Consider the following 26,931-nt stretch of genomic DNA (forward strand, 5'->3'; position numbering starts at 1 on the left):
TTATGTTAACTGCTGCTTGCCACTTCCATCGCTGATGAGGTTTACTTCACATTTGGCAACACTGATGCAGTAGTTCTTGCTCTTATTAAAATGCTTTGACCATATGGAATTATGAAGCAGTCAAACATGTTCTAGTTGTTCTAGTTGTTACCTCAAATACATTGTCAGCATATGACATTAGGGAGAGAAAAACGAAGAGGAGGTGGTAGTTGGATCCAAGTATAGATAACTATTGGGACACGGGTGGCACTGTGTGTTAAACCACAGAGCCTAGGGCTTGCCGATCAGAAGGTCAGCGGTTCAAATCCCTGCAGCGGGGTGAGCTCCCATTGCTCGGTCCCTGCAAGAGCAATTAAAAGCCCCAAATGCATTTTGTTATGCTCTTATTCTTCCTGTATGTTTTATTTCCATTGTTGTGCCAGTGAAGTAAATACAAAACTGCATGTGAGTGCCGGTTGTCTCTTTTCTGAGGATCCTGCAGTGACAGGAATGGTGATATATACTACTCTCTGGTACTTCATGTGTTCTTTCAGGGATCAGGGATCTTAATCATGCTTCTGGACAGCTTTAATACAGTTCCGTCTGCTTCCCAGCATCCAGAGTTAGTTTGCCTTAAGCCAAAAACAACACCTTTGTAATGTTCATTGCACGGGGACAGGGTCCACTCATTGAGGTTTGAGGTTTCTTGGACTGAAAGGTCATTGTTCTAAATTTCACTCGAAATGAAATGATTTCCTTGCCATATGGTCAGAGTGTATGGTTTTTAAGCCTCCCCTCCTCCGAGATTATTAACCTTTTAAATGAGGTCCCAGCACTGTGGCTCAGTGGTAGTGCATTGGCTTTGCTTGCAGAAGATGCCAGGTTCTTCAGAATATCCTGGTAAGGCTGGGAAGGATTCCATCTGAAAACCAGGAGAAAAAGAACAAAATGAGAATATAAAATCTAGGTTGATTGGCTTATACAATCTTGAATTCATTTGTTTCATTTCTGTTGGAAGCTCCCATTCATCTTCATGCACCCATGAGATCTACAGCTTTGCCTACAAAACCAGCAAGGTGAAAGACTAGCACATTTGCTTTGCGACACACTCATATGTATGAAGTATTGTCCTTAGTTAGCATAAACATATATGCATAGATTTAGACAGATGATAGTCAGTGGGTGAAGGATGTTATACAAACGATAGGTGTGTCCTGTTGCAATTGACAGTCAAATGCAAACAAGGTGATGCGAAAAGGGGAAATGGCAAATGAGTAGGAAGCCTTCTCGACTTGTAAGGAACCTTCAAAACAAGATGAGTCATTGACATAAACACTGGATAAGGAAGAATTCCTTTCTGGAGGGAGCTATCTGCTCTCAGGCTCTCTTCACTCCCTATTTGATAGGTGTCAGGTCTGCAAATGAATTCCAGCTCAGCAGTGGCTGGTAGGTGGAAGCCCACTAACGCAGGGGTGGAGAGCCTCAGGGCCACCAAGCCTCTCTTATCTGGCCCTTGGAATCCTCCCCAGGCCACATCCCCTATTGGTCCTGCTTTGTGTCCTGGTTTTGCCTGGTTGGAATGTGTTCTTGAATTCTGATAAAAACACTGTGATTCTCTAAATGGAGAACAGAGAGGGGTGTGTGAAACTCGGTCTCCTGTACAAAGGTAAAATCTGCAACAGTTGCTCAGCTGCATTTGTCACCTGCTGCTGGCATTTGGCCCTAGAAGGGAATGTGGCCGCCAAGCTGAGGAAGATCGTATCCCTCAGTTTCTCTGTTGAAAATAAAATAAAAATCAATTCATCTCATCACACCCATACCCTTCAATAAAGTGTTGGATATAGGCTACAATTTTAAACACTCATCCAAGTGAGATACATTTTATTGGAGCTGGGATTATATATTACTCTTGTATAAACTGCCCTGGGATTGAAAATGTCCTATAACTACCTTAATTAAAATCAAATCAAATCTTTCCATTAAATAGAGGGAGGCTTACTTCCACAAATGATCTGCATGAAATGCAGCACAACTTATTTGCAAGTAAGCGTAACAATGATAAATCAGACTGTATGGACTTTGCATTTCAGGTGTATGAGCTTCTTGAAAAGGAGAATGTGAGCACTAACTTCAGCTGTGGAACTTCTGATTTTTCTCCCAAGAATACTAATAGTAGATTTCTAAACAGACTTAACATCAGAGCTATCTGATGATGACTGTAAACCAAACCAAACAACGATACCCTTCCTTTCAATGTAGAATTGGTTGGGTTTTGTTTCAAGCCAGCAAAACTTTTCTCATCTGTACGTGTGTATCCTACCTATGTACATCCTGAAGACAGCCTTAAAAAAATATTTTTTCAATAGATGTGGTCACCAGAAGTATAGATCATCTAGCAAACTACTGTAATACTACCCGTTTGTTAAAAGATGCTGCTCTTGCAATGTTCCACATGATTTCCTCTGAGGAAAAGAAAAAGTCATAAGAGCTTCCTCTGCCAGTCTTTTCCCACATTTGTAGTGTTACAAGGGCAGTACTTTCCAGTGGTAAATTGTGGTTTATATGTCAGGTTCTTTCTATAACTCTTCTGTGACACTAGCCCCTACCAGAAAGTTTAACATGCAACAGTCTGACAGACACCAATATCATCTTACTTCATTAATACATATACCCCAGATGTTACCGAAATACAACCTCAATGAATATTCAGGTTCATTGGATGATACCAATTTCTAGTCTAGTGAGAGAAGAAGAGAAATGTCTTTCTATCCACCTTCTCTACACCATGCCTGATTATATATAGCTGTACATGTCCCCCCCCCTTACTTGCCTTTTCTCTAAACTGAAAAGCTCCAGGTTTTTTAATGTCACCTCACCTCACTGCCTGAGTTGCTGTAGGCCATTGTTCATTGTTGAATATTACTTCATTTGATATAAGTTGCTTATTTTAAAGTTATGTTTTATTATCACATTTCTCTATTGGATTAGATTGTTATAAGGTGTACATTCTTTGTTTCTTCAGCTTGTAAACTGCCTTAGGTATTGTAAAAATAGAAAGACGGTATTCAAATTAAAAGTGATGGTGCTGCTGATGATTTTGGATGCCCTTTCCTGCCCCTTTTCCATCTCTACAATACCCTCTTTGAGGTGCAGTATTCCAAGTGTTCTCACAGCATATATTTGTATAATGGCATTATGGCAATGGCAGTTTTATTTATTTTCAATTCCTTTCCTAATGATCCATGACATGGAAATCTCCATTTTCATAGCAGCTTCCCAGTGGGTCAACACTTTAATCAAACTATCCATTGTTGGCCCTAAAATCTCATTTGTGGTCAGCCACTGCCAGTTCAGGCCCCAAGAACATATATAGCCATACCTCGGGTTACATTTGCTTCACATTGCGGCTTTTCAGGTTACGAACATGGCAAACCTGGAAGTGTTTACTTCTGGGTTCACCGCTCGCATAGAAGTGATCTGCACGCTTTGCTCATGCGCAGAAGCACTCTATCGCGCTTTGCGCATGCGCAATAGCAGCACTCTACTTATAGACTTTTTGGGGTGCGAATGGCACCCCGAAACAGATCACGTTCGTAAGTAGAGGTACCACTGTATGTGAAATTAGAAATTTTTACCCCAATGTGTATTACTTGACACTTCTTTCATTGAGTTTGCCATTTTCATACACCTTAATGCAGTTTGGATACATCCTTCGGAAACTCCCCATGACCCAACCCTCCTTTAACCACCTCAAATAATGTGGTATAATCACAAACTTGGCCAGCTTACTTCTGACTCCAGGTCATTTTATGAACAAGTTAAAAAGCACAGATCCCAGTCCTGATTCTGGGGGGACTCTGGTTTTTGGTTTTTTGTTAATATTTCCATTGTGAGAACAGTTCATTTCTTCTTCTGCCTCCTTATATCATGACTGCTCTAGCAGTCTTTGGTGTCGTACTGTACCAAAAGCTTTTTGAAAGTCCAGATAACTTCATCCACATGCTTACTGAAAAAGCTAACTCCAAGAGGTTAGTTAGAAATGACAAATTTTTGGAGGCCATGCTGGCTCTTCATAGAAGAAGAAGAAGAGTTTGGAGTAAGGAGTCTCAAAGCGGCTAACATTCTCCTTTCCCTTCCTCCCCCACAACAAACACTCTGTGAGGTGAGTGGGGCTGAGAGACTTCAGAGAAGTGTGACTGGCCCAAGGTCACCCAGCAGCTGCATGTGGAGGAGCGGAGACGCGAACCCGGTTCCCCAGATTATAAGACTACCGCTCTTAACCACTACACCACGCTGGCTCTCAATATTTCTTCTTCTATGTGCTTTCCTACCAGTGTTCCTAGAACATACATTAAGTTAAGATTAAGTTAACATTAACATTAACATTAACATTAAGATAATTTCCCATATCCTCCCTGAATCCCTTATTTAAAATTGGTGTTACATTGAACACTTCCTGGTGCTCAGATAAAGAAACCACTCTTAGGGACCAGTTACAGGGGGTCAGGAATTGTTTTTGTTTCTTTTTTAAAAAGAGCAGCAATCACATATTTAAGTTCTTTAAGAGCTGTTGGGTGGGTGCCATCTGGACCCTGCAATTTGTTCATTTTAAATCTGTGATGTGGCTGCTGTTTGCCTCAGTTCCTCAGACTCCCTCAGAAAGTCCCTTCAGCCACAGGATCTGCCCTCCATCTTCCAAAGTAGAATAAGACCTTAAATGGTAATAGTAGCTTTCAGATGTTTGTGTGTCTCAAACAGCTTTATTTTCACCTGGAATGGTTTTGAAAAGAATAACGGGATTGGGACAATTAAGAAAAAAAATTCAGTGTTTTAATAATAAATTGTTTGGCCATGAGAGAAATGCATAAAACAGGATCCACACAGATTTGATGCATTGCTTTGACTTTTTAAATGGCTCTGACAATGTTGTAAGTGTACTTCTCTGGGGGAAGGGTTAATCTGAAACATCTGGATCACCAAGGTTTTTCTTCTTCTTCTTCTTCTTCTTCTTTTGCTGAAATACATATTGCTGGATAAACTCTCTCACTGCCAAATTCTCTCTTAGTTCAGGATTTCAGAACTTAGTAGCTGTCGAATGTGTCAAAACACAGCCTCTTAGTAAGTGATCTGTAGAACAGATGCCACAAATCGGTAGTCCTGAATCAGATTACAGATTTTGTAGTTGCAAATTTGGGACTCTCACCTTACCCCACAACTTTAGAAACGGGACCTTTGTTCTGCGTTATCATTCTGATTGCATGATTTGATTTTGATGGTAAATATGTGAAAACCTTGCGTGACGTTTCTGTGATCATAAAATTCATTTTGGGAGGCAGAAATGCATATTGCAATTAGACTTGTGAAATGTTCAGATGTGTGCCATATGGGGAATTTTTGGCCTTTCTATCATCGTCAGCTCTTTCTGGCATCACAGTTGCATTTATTATGTTCTTTGCTTCTAAGGTATAAAACTTGGCTTTCTGCTGTTCGGATGTGAATATGCCGCATTTTGCTTATTAAGTGAAGATAAGGTTCCTTAGGGACGTGGGTGGTGCTGTGGGTAAAACCTCAGCGCCTAGGACTTGCCGATCGCATGGTCGGCGGTTCGAATCCGGGGTGCGCTCCCGTCGTTCGGTCCCAGCGTCTGCCAACCTAGCAGTTCGAAAGCACCTCCGGGTGCAAGTAGATAAATAGGGACCGCTTACCAGCGGGAAGGTAAGCGGCGTTCCGTGTGCTGTGCTGGCTCACCAGATGCAGCTTGTCACGCTGGCCACGTGACCCGGAAGTGTCTGCGGACAGCGCTGGCTCCCGGCCTATAGAGTGAGATGAGCGCACAACCCTAGAGTCTGGCAAGACTGGCCCGTACGGGCAGGGGTACCTTTACCTTTAAGGTTCCTAAGAAAAAGAAGTTTAATGAACTAAAAGTTTTGCAGAATACGGTATCAAATACACCACGATTCAAGGAGGGGCAGTAAATAGACCTGCATTGACACAACTGTTATTTTCACAGAGAAGTTCATCTCCCTTAAGTTCTGTTTTATAAAGCAGGGAGGGAAAACTTTCAGTCCTGCAGAAGTTGTTGGACTCTAAATCCCATCAGCCCCAGCCAGCATGGCCAACAGTCAGAGATGGGAGGAGCTGTTCAACAACATCAGGAGGGTCATACTTTACCATCCCTGTCATGAAATGTTTAGTTTCTCATTGAGGAAGGTTTTTTTTGTGTTGTAATTTTTGAGTCCAAGATCTAAAAGAAAAAGCAAAGAAGGCCCTTCAACATGATTTGTTGCTGCTTGCTTCCTCCAACCAAATTGTTGTCCATTCCCTCTTGACTGCATCTCCTACTCTTGAAAGAAAATAACTTCACAGCTACATATCACTTTCAGTACATATATATGAATTAAGAGTACAACTTAATGGCTTGGATCCTGAATTCCTTTCCATGGACCTAACAGGGCTCTGTTAACAGACTCTACGCATTTCTCTGTGTACCCTGAAAACATGAAACAGGGTTGGGGGAATCTTCTGAACAGAATGACATTATGTTATGGGGGTGCTTCAACAGAAATAGGTAATGGGGAGCATTCTCCTTTCACAAACAGAACTAATTCCACTTGCCCAACACTGAACCTCTGATCCTATGATACTAGTAATAATGTGAATTTTAAAGTTTTAATTTTGATTGATCGATGTTATCTTTCTCTCATTCTGCGAAGTATTTGTAACGAAACCCTTTCTTTCCCAACAATTCCTTTCCTTTCAGTGCACGAAGGAAATGGGTCGAGTTATGTTAGTTTTGTTCTCAGAGTGTTGTTACTGTACTCACAGGTGTGAAGAGTGGGGAAGCTGAGGAGAGAAAATATGGATTTAACTTGTTTAAAATATTTTAAGCGTAGCTAAACCGTTAATTTAGCATAGCTAAACCTTGAATTATGGTGCTGGAGGAGACTCTTGAGAGTCCCATGGACTACAAGAAGATCAAACCTATTCATTCTTAAGGAAATCAGCTCTAAGTGCTCATTGGAAGGACAGATCCTGAAGTTGAGGCTCCAGTACTTTAGCCTCCTCATGAGAAGACTCCCTGGAAAAGACCCTGATGTTGGGAAAGATGGAGGGCACAAGGAGAAGGGGACGACAGAGATGGTTGGGCAGTGTTCTTGAAGCTACGAACATGAGTTTGACCAAATTGCGGGAGGCAGTGGAAGACAGGAGTGCCCGGCATGCTCTGGTCCATGGGGTCACGAAGAGCTGGACACGACTAAACACTAAACAACTAAACAACAACAACAAACATTTAATGAGATTTTAAATTAAGGTTAAATCTAGTGTTGATCTGATACTGCAATCCAGACCTGGCTTTACACTCCCATTGGCGTCTGCCTGTGACTCTTTGTTTGTGCGGAGCTCCCTATTCTGCATTGCTGCCACAGGTAGAAGTGTCGTGGGTGGCATCTCACAGATGTGGTGAAATGTGGTCCTGAACAGACAGGCAGTTTCTTATACAGCACAGCATGGGAAGTCAAACTAGGACTGAAGCACAAGTAAGGTCTGCATTAGTGCATTTTGCTAGGGCTGCTGTATAATCAGTTTCACAAAATAAAGGAGTTAACATTAATCCAGGGCAGTCCTTGGCATTCATGAAACAGCTGCTGGTGGTGGCCCTGACAGAGGGCATTCCCAGGCAGAGAGAGACTGTGTTGGTCCAGGATCACATGACTGCATAGGCCTGGGTTCGGTTTCTGAGCCTGCTCTGGAATGGTGCATCAGTTTGCCTGCCCCTGACCTGTGTGAGTTGATGGGCTGCTAAGTCCTGCTGCCACTTGTCCGGAGTTCGAAATGTGCCCTAAGAGGCTGCTTTTTCTTTCAGACAAATTCTTAGTGAGGCTAAACTACTTCACAGATTTTCTACATTGTACATTTACCTTCCGATTTTTAGACAGGACAGATTAAGTCTTCTTTTTTTTTTTTTTTTTTTGGATCTCATGAACAGTTAATTTATTATGTGATTGGAATGATTTTGGTTTACTCAGCATGTTAGCATACTTGTCCAAATATAATGATGATTGTCCTTTTCCCTCTCAGATGAAAATGTTAGGGTTGAAAGCTGTCAAATGCTGTGAGGTAAACTGGTGCAGAAGTGATTTTTAAAAATATATTTTTAAAAAACAGTATTTTGTGGAGAGAACCTTGTCAGTCAGAGGAAACATTGATACAAAATGGCAAGAGAGTACAAATAATAAAACCGTTGTGTGGTGTTTTCTGCATTTGATTTTTAGAGGGCTCCATTTGGAGAAATATCCAACAATAAATGCTATACAAAATATTAACCTGCATTTTAACAGTGGGATTAGTAACATTTGATATCTTGCCTGTTTTCAGCAATATTTCTTCTTCTTTTTTTCATAATAAAATGTTTCAAGAGTAACACATGAAATGATTTAAACAGAAAATGTTACCAGCAGGAGCTAAAACAAAACAAAACAAAGGATAATAAAATGTTCCACAAATCTATTGACAAGCTGGAATGTGTTCAGAAGAGGGTGACCAAGATGATCAAGGGTTTGGAAACTAAGCCTTATGAGGAACGGTTGAGAGAGTTGGGTACGTTTAGTGGGCTAAGAGAAGATTGAGAGGACATAATATAGTTGTCTTTGGATACTTGAAGACCACAGGAGTGATGGGGGGACATTTCTGCCTAAGAGCAATGACACATTATCAAGTCCTGTCACTCTGGGGAAGTGGAAGTGTGGAAGGTGGAAGAAACTCCCCAAGTTGGCCATTGTGTGGTGTTCAGTATTATTCGGTGTAGACACAATGAAATTAATGAACATGACTAAGTTAGATACATTGATTTCAGTGAGTCAACTCTTAAGGAAAAACTTAGCTGAAGGTATTTTGAAATACCTTTTCAAAAAGGTAGAGAGAGGGGGGGGCACCACTGCAGGCCTTTGGCCACCTTATGTATATTTATTTTATTTTTAAAAAACAAATTTTGCTTTTGTGTTTCCCTACGTATTTTAAGCATATGCCATTAGAAATCTGCACAGAAGCAGGAAGAGGCACACTGGACTTTAATGGGTCCATTCATTTCTAGTGCTCAGTGATCACCCCCCTTTTTTTAGCGGGTGGAGAGTGTTCCACTGAAGCTTTCATACTGGAAACAGTTCCATTGGGCCTCATTGCCTTACTTGTCTGACCCTAAACTCCCTATTTTTGCATGCCACATTTTGAGATTCCTAAATAAGAGCACAAGAACTTGATATTACCTTATAGAGAGCTAGGCCTTCAGTCCATGCAGCTCAATCCATTGTCTACCCTGACTTGTAGCAGCTATTCAGGGTTTCAGACAAGGAAACTGATGAATCTGGGATCTTGAGTTATGGCACTTCCCTATACAGTAGTACCTCAGGTTAAGATCTTAATTTGTTCTGGAGGCATGTTCTTAACCTGAAACTGTTCTTAACCTGAAGCACCACTTTAACTAATGGGGCCTCCTGCTGCTGCCGTGCCGCCGGAGCACAATTTCTGTTCTCATCCTGAAGCAAAGTTCTTAACCTGAAGCACTATTTCTGGGTTAGCGGAGTCTGTAACCTGAAGCGTCTGTAACCTGAAGTGTATGTAACCCAAGATATCACCGTATTAACCTTCTACCAGATTTTTCTCACCTATCAGCTCTCTATAGCAAGCATAATACAGTCGTACCTTGGAAGTCAAACGGAATCAGTTCCAGAAGTCCGTTCGACTTCCAAAACGTTCGGAAACCAAAGCGCCACTTCTGATTGGCTGCAGCCAATCGGAAGCTGCGGAAGCCCCATCAGACGTTCGGCTTCCAAAATAACGTTTACAAACTGAACAATCATTTCCGAGTTTGTGGCATTCAGGAGCCAAAATGTCCGAGTTCCAGGGCATTTGGGATCCAAGGTATATATTTGAAAAGCAAAAACAAATGTTAAACCTTCAGGGTTTATCCAGAAAGTTACTTGCTGTTTACCAGCTTTATTTTAGCTTGTTTCTAAACCCTTTACTGTTTGCTTGTGGGTTAAAATATTTTTTTTATTTATTTTTGCTCATAGAAGGCAATAGAAACTGTAAGCTTGGATTAAAAAAAAATCTTTATTTTATTTTCTTTTGGTATTATTTCCTTAGACGCTTCAATAGTGAATCATTCTCCCACTGTGTTTTCGACAACTTGGCTCATGGCTTCATTTTGATGGAAGATTGTTTGTGAAGGCAGAGCCGTTGGAATTAAAGTTCGTTCCCATTTTCTTATACCAATAATATTTGTGCGGCACCTTTGATCTTTCTTGAATGTTCTTCAAACATCCATGTCTTAAGAACCTGCATACAAGGCTGCTTGCCGAGATCAAAATATTTTTTATGCATGTCCTCAAATAGCTTGCCTGTGTGTGGTATGCCAGCGAAACGCAGTGAAGAAAATAAACAAGCTCTTCCTCATTATGATCTTTTCTGATTTTATTAAATATTTTCTTCCCACTCTTCTGCTTAATGATGAAGTACAAATTACCTTATTTGTGTCAGTTTTAAAGAACTTATCTCCTGTGTGCCTTTTGGATGGGGCAGACTAAACGTGAATAAATATATGTTAAAAAAGAGATCACTTAATGATCTTTGGTGGAAAACATGCTTAGGCAGTAGCTACATGAGTTGTGTCTGAGAACCACATTCCCTTTTGGAGCCAGTATGGTGTAGTGGTTAAGAGCAGTGGACTCGTAATCTGGTGAACCGGGTTCGCGTCTCCGCTCCTCCACATGCAGCTGCTGGGTGACCTTGGGCTAGTCACACTTCTCTGAAGTCTCTCAGCCTCACTCACCTCACAGTCTTTGTTGTGGTGGAGGAAGGGAAAGGAGAATGTTAGCCACTTTGAGACTCCTTAGGGTAGTGATAAAGCGGGATATCAAATCCAAACTCTTCTTCAGTCACCCGAGGTCCACATGCCAAGGGTAGGAGGGCCAGAGGAAAAAGGGAGCAGAGCAGTGCAAACAACTTTTACCTTTCTACAGTTGCCTAGTTTCTGCAAAACATAGGGTCATAGACTCTTAGAGTTGGAAGGGATCCAAAAGTCATCTAGTCCAGGAATCTCAACTAAAGCATCCATGACAGTTGACCATCCAACCTCTGCTTAAAAATCTCCAAGGAAGTTTTGTTTTTCGTTTTTTTTGAAAAAAGAGGTTGCACACCCCTCTCTAGCCTTCATCCAGGCAAGTATTATCATAGTTCAAGGACACATTTCTACCAGACAAAAACAATTCAGTGGAAAACAGAGCTAGTTCTGGTCTGGAGGTAGGAATGTGGCCTGAGAAGAATTTCAAGGGTGTGTGAGAGAGAAAGACCTTGGAGGGCTGCTTTTGGCCTGAGGTTCCCCACCCCTGGTATAACTGAGTAGAAAGCATTGTTGGCATCCATCTGTCTCTAGAGACAATGCAGGGTGCTTCTGGGGGTGAAGTCAAACTGCTATGTTAGCAGCACCAAAGTGACCTCCCTGGATGCACAGACCTGTGTATGGAAGTCCTGGGCTGCCCAAATGACAGGACCCCCTCCTCTCGGACTCACTGATGTGGTCCAAAGGAAAGCACAGCAGTTGGTTTGGCACCAGCTTGGGTGTGGTCACTGTCACATGCTGACAGCTTCTAAGAGCCCCAGGTCAGAGCCCCTCCATTTATGTCACTGAAAGGGACCAAACAGCATATGCAAGAGGAATGACTATGTGGATTGACTCTTTCTATCATCATGAATGTGACTGGTGACACATATGTGTCCTCCGAATGCAGATTGGAGAGAATGGGGAACTTTGGAGGACATTGTTTGAATGTTAAAATCTTTGACACATATCAGTGAAATGTCTATCCAGGGCGTGTGTTTATCCTTTGACCCCACAGAGCTAATCTTTTTCTTGATTTGACTGTTGCTTTGGGGCCTCTTTCTTTCTGTTCTGCCCCCAGCCCACTCCCAGCTTCTGGTTCTGTCTTATTCAGATTTTTTATTTGTAATTTGTTTTTGGATTTTACGCTTATCAGTTGTGCTGCAGATCTGCTTAGTTTCAAATGGCAGGTATAATGCTTCAACAAGTAAATCAGTTTATGTTTTCAAAGCATTTGTGGCCATTACGATGATTGGTTTATTAAAGTAACACTCTTTGTTTTATTTACAGGTGTCAATATTTACAGGGCTCAGCCTGACCGTCTGCTCCTTCTGGCAAATGATATGATGTCAGAAAGAAATAATCTCACTTACCAGAATCTTGGGACAGGTATGAGTTGTGTCATTTATATTTAGAGGGATGTTTACTTAACACAGGGGAGGAAGCGCTACAGTGAATGGATTCTTTTTTGGCAGTGTGTGTACCCATGTTTTTTGAATGTGAGAGTCAGAGAGAAAGAGAGAGAATGGGAGGATGAGTGAGATGTGCTTTTGTGTGAGTGGAAATGAATTGATGTACACTTCAGGCTCTAGCCAAGCTCAGTTTTGGCTTCAGACTCACCTGCCACTGGCATATGCTTCTGTGAGGAAAATGTTCCCCACCTCGGTCATAACATTTAATGGTTCTGGTACTGTTTAAATGTTGATGCCCAACTCTGCTGTACAATTCTTTCTCCACCCCCATAATTCAGCCTAGACACTGAGGTCCAGCTCCAAGAACCTTCTGGTGGTTCCCTCCCTGCGAGAAGTGAGGTTACAGGGAACCAGGCAGAAGGCCTTCTCGGTGGTGGCCTGTGGAACACCCTCCCATCAAGGAAATAAACAACTATCTGACTTTTAGAAGACATCTGAAGGCATCCCTGTTTAGGGAAGTTTTTAATGTTTGATGTTTTAATATTCTCTTGCAAGCCGCCCAGAGGGGCTGGGGGAAACCAGCCAGATGGGTGGGGTAGAAATAATAAATTCTTCTTCTTCTTCTTCTTCTTCTTCTTCTTCTTCTTCTTCTTCTTCTTCTTCTTCTTCTGGTTACTTCAGTAATTCACAAAATAAACCTGCACATGCTTTTTCAAAAGTGAGTCCTGTATGCTCTGTGGGGCTTATTCCTCAGTAGATATGTTTAGTATTGCAACTTCACGTATGCAACTGTGGTCTGCTACAGGAAAACAAGCTTCATTTGGTTAGTCTTTCTGTTCAATAATGCTGAGTCTCCCAATTAGCTACCTATTTTAAGAAACCGGACAAGTAGGAAAAAGACAATGTATCCGTATAGCTTTAACTAGCAAATCCAGCCTATACAGATGAGACAGGCACTCTGTAATGAAAGCTAATCAATTTCAACTCTGGCTGACCTTCAGCTGGAAAAGGTTCTTCTTGCACCTATGAAAACAAACTGTTTTATCTGTGCTACATTGGAAGTGCCAATAAAACCATCTCAGAAGTCATACTTAAGCAGGGAACTCCATATCTGAAACAGCTTAAATGGAGTCTAAATTTAAAAATAAATGTACCGTATTTTTTGCTCTATAAGACTCACTTTTTCCCTTCTAAAAAGTAAGGGGAAATGTGTGTGCGTCTTATGGAGTGAATGCAGGCTGTGCAGCTATCCCAGAAGCCAGAACAGCAAGAGGGATCACTGCTTTCGCTGCGCGGCGATCCCTCTTGTTGTTCTGGCTTCTGAGATTCAGAATATTTTTTTTCTTGTTTTCCTCCTCCAAAAACTTATGGTCTGGTGCGTCTTTTAGAGCGAAAAATACGGTAGATCTGTGATCAGTGTGGTAAGGAGAAATGTGCACTTATTAACAGGAAATATTGCATTAACTTTCTGTGTTCCTAAATCGTCTTGAAAAATCCATAGCATTTAGCTGGAACCAAATCTCAGTCCCACAAACCTGCTTTGGCTACCTTAGTTCAGCTCCGGAACAAATGATGTGCTTTTCTGAACATATATTTTACCATCTACCACATTTGAGGTTAAGGGGGAGAGTTTTCCATTTCAGGGCAATTTTCCAGATCTTTATGGGTTTGCTGGCATGTTTGTCAAAGTTAAGTCTGTGGTTGGTCAAGAAGGGAAGTAGCAGAAACTTTCTTAGGCAATGGGCATCTGGTTGTGGATTGCTGGGATATTAAACATCCAGGCTCCAGTCCTTAGGTGGCTGGTATGTGAAGCTGCACATAATAACGCCAGCAGTTGAATCAAATTGTTCTTGTGCATGTTGGGTGGAGTAATGGAAGATACTTGCCAATGAATAAATTTTTCCATGTGCTTTGACTCCCTTTCACAGATGGATAGTCTTTTGCATCACCACTGATAAATCTAAACTGTGTTGTCAATAACTTTCAGGGGGAAATGCTGTGTGTTTTGTTAACTTGAAAACCTGGGTCCTTCCATCTAAGATTACAGGCCATGCTTAGGCAAAACAAACAGGTTCCTTCATAGTTGGAAAACAGAAATAAAGAGAAACAAAGCAATTTTATACAAACCGAACTGGTGATTAGTTTTAGGGGGTTTATTAGGTTAAAAAAAAGTAATAAGCTTCAGCTCTGTTTATACAGAAACTTCATATACCAAGGAACCTGTCTGCTTTTGCTATTGATGGAGACAGACACCTGGGGAATAGGAATTTTAAAATATATTTTCAAAATATGTAAAATCGTATACAGTGGTACCTTGGTTCTCAAACTTTAACCGTTCAGGAAGTCCATTCCAAAACCAAAGCGTTCCAAAACCAAGGCACACTTTCCCATAGAAAGTAATGCAAAGTGGATTAATCCATTCCAGACTTTTAAAAACAACCCCTAAAATATCAATCTAACATGAATTTTACTATCTAACAAGACCGTTGATTCATAAAATGGAAACAATAAACAATGTACTGCAGACGCACAATCAATTGATCAGTAGCTGAACTGGGTTCCACACAGTCACAAAAACAAACAAAAAAGAGCCGCAAAACTCAAAATAAATAGCAAAAACAGACAGACCTCAGCTTAACACTCAAAACAGAAGTCTGGTACTCAAAATGGAAGTGTGGCACTCAAAATGGAGCATGTTTGGCTTCCGAAAAATGTTCACAAATCGGAACACTTACTTCCGGTTTGCAGTGTTTGGGTTCCAAGTTGTTTGCGTACCAAGGCATTTGAGAACCAAGGTACCACTGTATGCATATTTGTCCCTGCAGTACTTTGAGGCAGTCCTAGATGCATCTGAAATGCGCATAGCACCTAATCTAAGCCTGTTGCCTCCTCACACAGCACATTTAAAATAAAGATGTATGTCCATCAAATTTGCTGTGGGTTTTTCCACACATACATCCAAGCAGATTTGGGGGTGGTGTGATGGGGGAAGAGAGGGAGGGGAATTCAATCCCTGTGTGGATTTAGCTGGAAAGAGCCCTATATTTTAAAATTAATCTCATGGCTTCCATCAGGATTCTAGACATGAGACTCCTGCCCAGGTAAATGTACTTAGGATCTTAGTCTTAGCCTAATGTGTCTCCTAGAATTTTCTGGGATTCTAACCCTTCTCAGGCATAACTAATTCTGTGTTTTTTGAGAACTAGCTGCTGCCATCCCTGATAAAGGCAGGATTGCACTACATAGTTCCTGTTGTACCGTTTATTAGAAATGACATCCCATTAAGTATGAGAAACTTTGAGACTTCAGGTTGGATTGTGCTTCTTGGCAGGCAGGGGCAAAATAAAATACTTCTCCATGATAGTATTTTGATTGGAACTGTATTCATATTATAAAACATGAGTTTTTGTTCAAAGTCAGTTTGCCAGCTGAATCCAGAGAGCTTTGGAAAAGGAACAGCATAGATTGTGAATCATGCTACTGTGATCTTTGCGAGTAATCCTATATAATTCCGCTATCTCGGCAAGATGAGAGACCTCATTAGGGGAGGGTATAAAGTGATTAGAGTGTTGGATTAGAACCTGGAAGACAAGGGTTCAGATCCCACCTTGGCCAGGAAGCTCGAACCAGTCACTTTTTCTCAATCTAACCTACATTTCAGGGTTGTTGTGAGGAAAAAATGGAAGCCGGGAGAGCCCATGCACACTCCCTTTTGCTTTTTGGAGGAAAAGTGGAATATGAATGTAATAAATTTAATAATGTGGTCTGATCACCAAAGAAATTCTGGGTAATCTGGAAGATTTAGACAGGCCAATGGTACCTGTGACCCAGCAAAGCCTAATGAAACTTACCACCCATATACAGTAGCCAGTCAGATCTTTAACCATCCAGCCCTTGTACCCCATTTTGCCAGGCAGGCAGCTAAAATAGGTTATTGTGTCCCTGGTGGGTCATTGTACATTGCTGATTTGGTAGAAACACGTGCTGGGCAAGTCTGGTGTAGTTATTGCTTCCACTACATTGAGATAACCCTCTTCTCCACCTTGATTTTTCTTACAAGATGGTTATTTGAAACCTCCCCGAATTTTTATAAAGTATTTTGGACACATTCCCTGAAAGTAACAATCCTTATTGGATTATATGACCATATTTACTAGAAAGGCGTTATGGATTTCATGCGATGTGAGTTTCTGCACATGAATTGTAATCTGATTGCAGGTTTAATGCCAAATAATTCACTTGCTGAAACTTTTTTCTTTTCCTTCTCTTCCTCCCTCTTTCAGATGCCAGTAAAATGATGGAAGAGTATGGTCACGTGCAAAACCAGGTGGAATTACAAAATCCCAATTTAGGGAAGGAGGGAGTGATGAATTCCCTTGAAAATGATCTCCAGGATATAATGGACAGGCTTAACCAGAAAAAAAATTCGCCGAGTCTGAGGTTCAAGGCAAACGGTGATTGTGCCGGTTCTTACTTAACACTCTCACAGCCACTGCCCCCCAAATCCAGCCCTGCGTCTAGTGTTAAGAGTATGTCGTCTGCTTCCAAGCTCCAAGGAAGCAAGCCATTGGCTTGTGAGAGCTCTTACCTTTCAGAAAAGAACATCTCTGGGAAACATCTGGGCTCCATTTCAGGCACGTCTCCATCCTTAAGTGGGTACAGCCTAGGGAAGAGAGACTTTGATATTTACATTGCCAGAGAAAATGAGAAACAGTTTGGACATCTGGATAAGTTTCCCTACTCAAAGTATAGTCAGAAGAATAAATCTTACGATAACGTCTACTTCCCAGGAGTGCTAGATGGGCGGAAAAACGCTGCGTCTCTTCTTGCCATGTGGAATGGAAGCTCAGGGAATGAGATAATTCTTTCGCCACTCGGATGCTCAGGAGCCGCTAGTATGCCCTCCAGCCCAAAGCAAGGCAGGAGGATGAATATTCAAGATCTCCTTTCACTTCAGACCAGACCAGCTAAACAGAAGGACCCAACCGTGGACATGTTGGGGTCTAGAACCAGGAAGTATTCTGGAGGTTCCCTGAGCCATATGGGAGTTTATAGCCGTTCTTTACCCAGGCTTTACAAATCGTCAGAAAGCCAGCTGGTGCCGCTAAGTTTACCCCCAAGGAGCTCCCTTGGGAACACCAAAAGAAAAAAGATTGTGGAAAAAGATCTTCTACCTCAGAGTATACTGGATGCTGACAATTACCTTAACTTTTCTTCCTACACCTCAGGGGTTTTGCCGCATACGAACTTTGCATCTGAAACCAATTCCTATGTGAATTCAACTCTCAGTGTTCCTGCCAGCCCCCGCATAGCTCGAAAAATGCTCCTGGCTTCTTCTTCCCCGTATGGGCCCGACGACTTTGACAGAGTTGGACTCTCTGGGACCAGCCCAATCAATTCTTTCACCCCTGCGGATCCCGAGAGAGTGTTCCCTATCAGAAGGAAAGTTTCCAGCAGTTCCATGGAGTTTGAGGAAATGGAGCTGGAAAGCCTCAGGCAGACCCCTTCCATCCGGGAGCGAAAGAATAGCATTAGTTCTGTTTCCGGAAGGGATGACCTCATGGATTACCACAGGAGGCAGAGGGAAGAAAGGCTGAAAGAACAGGAGATGGAACGACTGGTAATGATACTTTCTGGTTAATTTTTAACAAGATGTTCTGCTTCCAAGCCTTTGCCCAAGTTAAAATTATTAAGGTGTGTGTGTGTGTGTGTGTGTGTGTGTGTGTGTGCAGGCGCTCACACACTGCTGTTGTGTTTTCAGATTTGGGTGTCTGACCTTGTACATGGGTGAGACAGTGTTTATTCTGTCAACCTCTGAAGTCAATTGGCCATGTAGTGTCCTGCCTTGAAATCTGGGCGGTCTAATGAAATCATATGTATGATGTAGGAAATTGATAGGAATTTCAGCCATTCATCCTGCATGTTCTGCCAAAATGACCATATACTTAAAAGCCACAAATTATAGGCTGCAAGGATACAGCACTTAAAGAAAAAAAGTTGATGTCATTGTTTTGTGGTGGCTGGGTAAGTAACTCATGTCTCCAGCCTAAGCTGTTTGGAGGCATTCTTGTGTGCATTTTGTTGAAGGGAGCAAACTGGAAAATTTTGTGACAGCATGCAGACCAGAGTATGGTCTGAAGGCATGTGATGGCACCACCTTGTGGGTGGCACTGTGGTCTAAACCACTGAGCCTCTTGGGCTTGTTGATCAGAAGGTCAACGGTTCAAATCCTCATGATGGGGTGAGCTCCTGTTGCTCTGTCCCAGCTCCTGCCAACCTAGCAGTTCAAAAACACACCAGTGCAAGTAGATAAATAGGTACCACTGTGGCGGAAAGGTAAACGGCATTTCCTTGTGCTCTGGCTTACATCAAGGTGTTCTGTTGTGCCAGAAGCGGTTTAGTCCTGCTGGCCACATGACCTGGAAAGCTGTCTGTGGACAAACGCATGAAAGTGAGATGAGCGCCGCAACCCCATAGTCGCCTTTGACTGGGCTTAACCGTCTGGGGGTCCTTTACCTTTTACCTGCTGAAGCTAAACAGGTCTGGGTGGGTGGCCACCTGGGAACCAAATGTATGCTGCCTCAGGTTCTATATCAGAAGAAAGGCTGAATGTACTGGTAATTGCAAGAAAATAAATAAATAGATTGTTCAGTCGGAGCATATTTCCATTTGGGGGCATCATAGCTTGTGCCAGGCAGTTTTTAAAAATGGTGAGATAGCGCAGGACTAACCTTCAAAGCGCTTTTTTTCCAGGGAGAGTTCACACATGCATGTAAATCACTGCACGACTTGCAGTAAGTATCAAGTGGTGACTTGAATGTGTGAACGAGCCATTCCATAGAAAACAGAATACCTCAAATAACAGTGCAGCTGTAAGTCATCAAGCCCGTAAGTGATGAGAAATCTAACAATGTGTGTGCATTCTGCACTGGCTCTAAGCCTCTTGTCATTGGTTTGCAACAGTCAGCAAGTATTCTGGTGGTTCCTGTTCCTAGTGCGTTCTGCTTGAAGGATGGAATGTGCAGAGAAACATGTTTCAGAGGCCTAGTGGGACATTAGAGAGTCATACTAGGTGCCCTGTGGCCCCACACGATAGAGGATATTCATTGCTGATGTGGGTATACAGAGCTAAAAAGAGAAATCTCTTAATGAGAGATTTGGAGGAATCAGTAATTGTACCCTTGTGAAAGCTTGAGGAATAGTACTTATCATAAAGATAAAATGACAAAATATTTGTTTCTGATTCTGTTTGGCTGTTGTTTCCCTTACAGCAGCACTTTCTTCTCCCTTTTAACAGCTTTCATCCTGTAATAGGATGTAGGCCTGCTGGTTTGTGACATGTGGAAAGAGCCTCGGTGTTTACATATGAAGGAATTTCCTCCCACTTAATTTAGTTTTCCATTTTTAGCATTCTAGAAGGGTAATTGTCTTTCAAGTTGGCCACTCAGAGGGCTGGGATTGAGGACTTTGTGTTCAAACCTTTGAAGGGCGTTAAGAACCAACAATAACAGCTCTGGAAGGAAGCGTGTATTTGTTGGGCAGACCCCTTCCATCCTTGGCTTAATGCTTTTTTCAAAAGGTCAGCTGTTCTGCAGCTTTAATTGTACTATCCTTCAAAGGAACCTCTTGGTGTTGTGCTTAGTTACAGGGCAAGCTGTGACGCCAGACTCGCTCTGTGTTTCTGCCCTGTGTGTGGAGAATCAAGCAAAGAACAATCTAGATCCATTTCCAGTGGATAAATAAGAAGCTAGTTTTAGCATCTTCTCCTCCTTACTTAAAAAAAAAAAAGTGTTCAGCATTAATTATTCTCAGATCACAATAATTTATTCTGTTTTCTTGAGAACTCATTCAAATGCACAAGTAGGGATGTTACATTGTTACATTTCCAGGAACCTTGTAAGTATGCCATGGAGGATTCAGGGAAAACAATGAAATAATATGCAATATTAGTGTCTCACTTTGAGGCTACAATCTTAGGTCCAATTTATGTGGGAGTAAGCCCCATTGAAGCAAATGGGAAATACTTCTGAGTTGGTATGTATAAGATTTCTCTGCAAGAACATAAAATGTCCAACGTCTGGATATAATTCAGGGCTGTTTATTTGATAGTGACAGTGTGGGGTTGCTGGCTTTCTGGGTGGCGCTGTGGTCTAAACCACAGAACCTAGGGCTTGCCAATCAGAAAGTTGGCGGTTCAAATCCCTGTGACGGGGTGAGCTCCCGTTGTTTGGTCCCAGCTCCTGCCCGCCTAGCAGTTCGAAAGCACATCAAAGTGCAAGTAGATAAATAGGTACCGCTCTGGCGGGAAGGTAAACAGCATTTCCGTGTGCTGCTCTGGTTCGGCAGAAGTGGCTTAGTCATGCTGGCCACATGACCCGGAAGCTGTACGCCGGCTCCCTCGGCCTATAGAGCGAGATGAGCGCCGCAACCCCAGAGTCGGCCACGACTGGACCTAACGGTCAGGGGTACCTTTACTTTTACAGCACCAGAGGAAGAATTGTTTGACTCTTTCTCCTGCTCTATATTCCTGATCTAACTTACCCCCAATACAGTACTAGGCCCCTGTGAGTTCCACTTCCAATGAGGCAGATAAATGACTAGCAAGCAGGGAGAATTCCAGCTTCTGGAATTGTGCATAGATCCTTTGTTTACCAAGCAGAGATAAAACATAGATTTAACTCATAAAAGCCGAAGCTCCTTCCATTTCCATAGCATGCCTAGTTCCTTGTTGGCACATCAATTCAGGAACAGTAGTCAATATCATGCTTGATCGTGGTACTGACCCCTTTAGCAAGTTAGCATATTTTTAGTAACAGGGTTCTTCTGCGTGTCTGACAAGAGGCAGTGCTGAATCTTCTGGGATCTTTCAGCGACACGTGGCCAAATGATTTGGCCCAGTTGGTTAGCCTTTGCTTCTCTGTGTTCAAGCATTGGACCATGGGATAGCTCAGCTGGTCAAGCAAGAGACTCTGAAAATCACGGCATGGGTTGGAACCCCACGTCAGGCAAAAAGATTCCCGCATTGCAGGGAAGTTAGACTAGATGAGCCTCATGGTGCCTTTCAACTCTACAATTGTCTGGTTCTATTATTCTGTCTTGCTTTCATGCCTCAGGCTCCTGACATGTTGAAGTTAGGGAATGGACTGCTGAGAAGAAATGGACAGCTCTGCCTCTGGTGTCCAAATTGAGTAAAACCAGTCTGCAGTTTAAGGACGTGCACAGTTTTGCCTCTAGATGGTGCTACTTAATAAAAAATTCTGTAATAGATACGCAAAAGCACACATAGGGTTGGTTTCAGTTGTTTTGCATCCCATCTCAGTGATTAAAATAGCAACAAAGGTTATTTATGTATGCCACTACTGCGGCCCGGGTTTTGTTAGCCCTAAAATGGAAAACGAGCATGTCCCAACCAAAGAAGAGTGGCAACTTAAGTTGATAGAATATGCGCGGATTGCAGACTTAACATATAGAATAAGAGAACAAGAACATATGTTTAGAGAAGATTGGAAAATGTTTATTGAATATATGGGGCGAAATTGTGTACACTTGAATACATTGGCAGCATTAAGATAAATTCAAGAGCGCAAATAAGTTTCGATAGATGTAACAATGGAATATGGAATGGTTTAGTTTATGTTAAATATGCAGGGATTTATGGTATGCAAAATGAACTATGGAAAGAGAAGAAGGGAAGTCATTGGTATTTTAAGGATGTTTAGATGAGTATTCAAAATTGTAAAACAGAAAATTTAATACAAATTTAATATATACATTCCAGTCCAAGTGATCAGGACATGAAGTTCTCTGTCTGATGTTTAGAGAGCAATCCGGATCCTGGAGATCTGGAGATGAAATCCACTACAGCACTAAGATCAGAACATAAATCAGGCATAGGCAAACTCTGGCCCTCCAGATGCTTTGATACTACAATTCCCATCATCCCTGACCACTGGTCCTGTTAGCTAGGGATGATGGGAATTGTAGTTCCAAAACATCTGGATGGTCAGAGTTTGCCTATGCCTGATATAAATCCTCTAACTCAAGAGCAGCCAGAAGGATCTCAGTGCTCAGCACCGCAGCACTGGGAGGAGAGATAAAGCCCTCTGCCTGCTCTTTAACAGTAAAGAGTCAGTATTTCACCTGTACCTCAGGGCCGGAGTGGAGGATGTGTGGACATGTTCATTTCACGTTACACGTAGCTTTCTGTGGAGAGTAAAAGCCACGCTCCCCAAGCATTGGAGTGGAAAGGGTTGGAAATGCTGATTATGTGTGTATGCATCTGCATGTGTGAATGAAGGGGTGCTGTGTTCCTGCATGTTTCGTGAGTGTGCTGTGTATGTACATGTGCTAGTTCATGTAGCCCACAGAGAGGCATGTGGCCGTCAGTGTGACCTTAGGGCTGAAAAAGATTCAATCACCACCCTGTCACAGAATCATAGAGTTGGAAAATATAGAGTTAATTAATTCATTTTATATAAGGAGTATGTTCCGATCTGTGCTACATCTTGATTAGACCCTTGAAGCGAAGCAAAGAGAATAGTAACGTTTGCTCATCTCCTTGTATCACAAAGATCTCAGGGCTACTTGCAACAAGATAAAAAAGGGGGAAATATAGGAATTCGCACACACCAGGATGTAAGTGGTCACACACAAACAGGTAAAAAGCCTCATTCCCCAAAAACATCAGAAGGATCACTGTTAAAGCAACCACCACCAAGCAGCCAGAGAAAAAATTAAAATCCAATCCCTGGGAGTAGAGAAGAGTCTTGGCTGCTGGAGAGGCTGTTTCTTCATGCAAAATGGGGTTCTTATTTTGCTCTTTCTAGTGCAGTTTATCACTTTTCCTGCTTGCAAAAGGTCCAATAAGAAAAGTGACAGAAAATTGCACCGGAAAGTGCAGGATAACAGCTGTTGTCTCCCAGTGCCTCCCAGATACCTTTGCATGAACATATCGGGATGAATGCTCAGTAACTTTTGTATGAACACGTTAACATGAATGCTCAGTTGAAAAGCTGGTTAGGAAGCTCCCTAGTCCTGGCACTAAAAAAGGAAGTAATGCTGCCACCTGGTGGTTTTTTCTGGGGAGAGCACTCCATAGTCAGGGACCTACAATTGAAAAGGTTCTCTTGTTGCCACCTTACTGCCAGAGAGGGTACTCTGAAGAGGGCCTCTGCTGATGACCTAAGGGTCATATGGGAAGAGAGTTTCCTTAGGGCGCTGAGCCACTGAAGTCTTCATAGATCAAAGCCAGTGCTTCTCAAGGAGACACTGATCACATTACTCTTATTATTGTGCTATTCAGGATGGTCTCAGAGGCCATTGGTTGTGCTGCTAGTGTGTGTATAATAATAATAATAACAATTTATAAATTAAAATCTTATTGTCATTTCACATAGCAGATGTGGGATTTGCTACCTTTGGGGTGATAGTGGTGAAATATAATAGGCAAAACAATGACACATTACCTAAACGGCCTTGGCCCAGTCTACCTGAAGGAGTGTCTTCACCCCCATCATTCTGCCCAGTCACTGAGGTCCAACATCGAGGGCCTTCTGGCAGTTCCCTCACTGCAAGAAGTAAAGCTACAGGGAATCAGGCAGAGGGCCTTCTCGCTAGTGGCGCCCGCCCTGTGGAACGCCCTCCCATCAGATGTTGAGGAAATAAACAGCTATCAGACATTTAGAAGACAGTCCTGAAGGCAACCCTGTTTAGGGAAGTTTTTAATGACTGATGTTTTATTTTTATTATTTTTATTATTCATATTCTGTTGGAAGCTGCCCAGAGTGGCTGGGGAAACCCAGCTTGATGGGGGGGTATACATTATTATTATTATTGTTGTTGTTATGATTATGATTATTCCTCTTAAATTAAATCCATATATTGAAATGCTGAATTATGAATGTGCCAAAAGCCTGGTTGATCTTAATATCCCCATAATCCCTATTGCGGGTTGTGGTTGAGAAGTAGTGACACCTTAAAGACAGCAAGTGAGTTCATGCCTGAGGTGAGATTTGACACAAAGATTCCTAGTTCACAGCTCTTACCTGTAGACTAGAAAACTCAGGAGGTAGGGAAGCTCCAATTTACATTTGCAATAACATATTGAATCTATGTAACACCCTAGAACGTAAGAGACAGCAGTACAAATGAAACAGGTGGAACTTGTAAGGGCTGGAGATATGCACGTCTGCTTTGCACTCTGTTCCACCTTAGCAGAACCATAGATTTCACCACAGATTTCTTTTGTGTGAAAAGGTGGTTGTGACCCTATTGTTGAACTATGAGGCAGAGGAGTTGCTAGAACCAAGGACCAAGAACCAAGAGCATCTTCTGTGGCCAGCCATGGACTAATAGTGTCAAAGCATAGGACCAGAACCCCTTTCCTCACCTGAAGGTAGCTCAATCACAGAAAATAGTGTGCGTTTTTCACAGTCTAATGGGAAGTACTTGGAACCTACTGAGATACTTTAACATCTTAGGTGGTATTCAACTGCATTTTACTCAGCTTAGATCTGTTGAAATTAATGAACCTCATTTAGTCATGTTCATTCATTTTAATGGGCCTACAGTGAGTTATGCTTAGTTGAATACCACCCTCTCTAATAATCTCATTGTGTTTTTTCTGCTCTACCTAATTTCATGGTGGATTGTGCCCTTTGAATCTCCATAGAATAGGCAGTTGTCTTATAATGCGATGAGTGTCATATTTTGTGAAATATGCTGTGGTAATAAAAAGAAACTACGTGTGCACTGTTAATGCCTGTGAGTCTCCCGGTTGCCTCTCTGTTTTCCTGAGTTGCAAAAAGAAATTAAATTTATGGCATGAACAGAATGCAGGTGCAATGAAACCACGACTAGCTGGCAGCCAATAGGATGATGTGAACAGACAGCACAGAATAGCAGCCGACAGAACTTCCTGTGCATAAGCTTTCTCATACCACGTTGTGCAAGTCAAAATAGAAATGAAGCAACGCAACATAGTCTCCTATTACCTCTATAGCGAAAGGAAGCTATGCTTGTTATTTAGGCATAGAGGCGTTCTTTCTTGCAAATATAGGCATTTAGGGGCTTGTAGTTTCTCGCTGAACCTACCTGTTTTCAGCTTTTCCAGATTTAAAATCCACATCTTGAGTTGTATGTTTCAAGTATCAGCAGTTGCATTCAGAAAGATTTTCTCTGCATTCTCAGTGGTTGAGAATCAGTTCTTAAAATTGTGATATCCTCGAGATTTTTTCCTGCATTTTTTAAATATAAAAAACACCCGTTCACCCTAAAGTTTGGTGCATTCTAGACTGTCTTGTCAGTTCTGGGTTGAGAGCAAAACTCAGCCCGTTGCATTTGAGAAAGGCTAAGGTGAACGGCAGCCACGCAGCCTTCCATTTGATATGCCCTGTCTTCCAAAGAGTGGGTGAGGAGAGACGCCAGTACAGACACATCCTGTCGCTCTGTGTGGGGGTGGAGTTTTGTTTATCCCAACCGTTGCCGTGAAGGTGTAGCAAAAGTGCCAGCACAGTAGCCTGTTGCAGCATCAAGGGATGGATAAATGTTCCTGGCCAGCAGTTAGACGATGCTTTCAGAAATGGGTTGGCTACTCAAAGAATACGGGTTTAAGAGGAAGAGAGAAAATACGGGCTAAGCAAATGAAGAGGGAGCTGGAGGCTTGTGGAGAAAATGCATGGAGGGAACAAAGGAGTTTTGAGGTGCAAGGATTTTGTTGTCATTTTGTCTTTTCATTTTACTGTCTTGAGAGAGGAGAAGAGGGGAAGTCAGGTTACAAGATAATTCAAGAATGCATTTGACTAGCTACGCTAGCTCAACTATACTGATATTTTCTCCATGACTAGAAGGTAGAATTCAGAAGCAAGTACAGAATTTTCTCATAATCTTATCTTTTTTGGGATAGCATTGGGCTCTTTTTTCATATACTTGCATGTTTTTCATGGATATGCAGAAAATCTTGATTTCACAAACTCTGCTTGCCTTTCCCCCAAGATTTAAAAAAAGGGGGAGGAGGAATGAGTCCTTTCTATAACATTGTTAAGCATTCTTATTTATTTTTAAAACTATCTGTATACGACCCGCTTGCAAATCACCTAGGGGGTGCAGACACACTTATCCTGGAATAAATTCTATGAGACTTGTTCCTATATAGACATGCATCAGATTGTGCTGTAACATTGCAATCCTGTGCACATTTACTTGGGAGTAAGCTCCCTTGGACTCAGCAGGCCTTACAATCATAGGCTTGGACTAGATCTTATTTTTTGTGTCTATTCTTATGTTCAGTTTGCAGACAGATTGAAGTTGAGTACTCGGAATAAGGTTAAGGTTAAAGGAGCACTTCTGAATGCTGAAAATTAGGTAGCTGGCAGCTGAGACTCTAGTTGCCCTAGTTGTCATGTACAGTGCTTTTGAATGCAAGGTTAAGGCTACTGTAACATGTTTAACTTGCATCCTGAAGAACCATCCTTTAAAACTTGACTTTATACTGTACCTGGAGGTATGTAAAGCTATGTGTTGGTGACAGCTTTCTCAAGCCTTTAGTGGTGTAATTCGGCCAAACCCTCAGCCTTGCAGTCACATGAACTGCACAAGTACAGAGTACTCATATGTTGAAATGCAAGCATGAAGTGTGGTTTGCAGCGTTTCTCAAGAGGAGATTCA

The 26,931-nt window shown here is 42.0% G+C and overlaps 1 protein-coding gene and 1 long non-coding RNA gene across 11 annotated transcripts in view; one reads left to right on the forward strand and one right to left on the reverse strand.

Annotated features, from left to right (window-relative positions):
* PHLDB2 (pleckstrin homology like domain family B member 2) overlaps window positions 1–26,931 on the forward strand; it is a 73,301-nt gene that overhangs the window by 5,475 nt on the left and 40,895 nt on the right. For 8 of the 9 annotated variants that reach the window (XM_081002635.1, XM_081002638.1, XM_081002640.1 and 5 more), the window contains exons 2-3: window positions 12,146–12,244; window positions 16,551–17,887. In XM_081002635.1, coding sequence (XP_080858761.1) covers window positions 12,199–12,244; window positions 16,551–17,887 — 1,383 coding nt within the window. In that variant the 5' untranslated portion in view covers window positions 12,146–12,198. Of the gene's footprint in view, window positions 1–10,122; window positions 10,227–12,145; window positions 12,245–16,550; window positions 17,888–26,931 lie in introns of all 9 variants that reach the window. The other variant, XM_081002636.1, reaches the window with a different exon arrangement.
* Window positions 373–25,799, reverse strand: LOC308475646. Of its 2 annotated transcripts, none has more exons than XR_013985335.1 (3): window positions 25,360–25,799; window positions 16,856–16,930; window positions 373–901 (listed from the first exon to the last, which is right to left on the reverse strand). It is a non-coding gene; the product is annotated as an uncharacterized lncRNA (long non-coding RNA). The 2 variants fall into 2 exon arrangements; XR_013985336.1 differs by lacking the exon at window positions 373–901 and adding an exon at window positions 7,309–7,506.

The sequence above is a fragment of the Podarcis pityusensis genome (genome assembly GCF_964106645.2).
Source record: "Podarcis pityusensis genome assembly, chromosome: 4".
NCBI lineage: Eukaryota > Metazoa > Chordata > Lepidosauria > Squamata > Lacertidae > Podarcis > Podarcis pityusensis.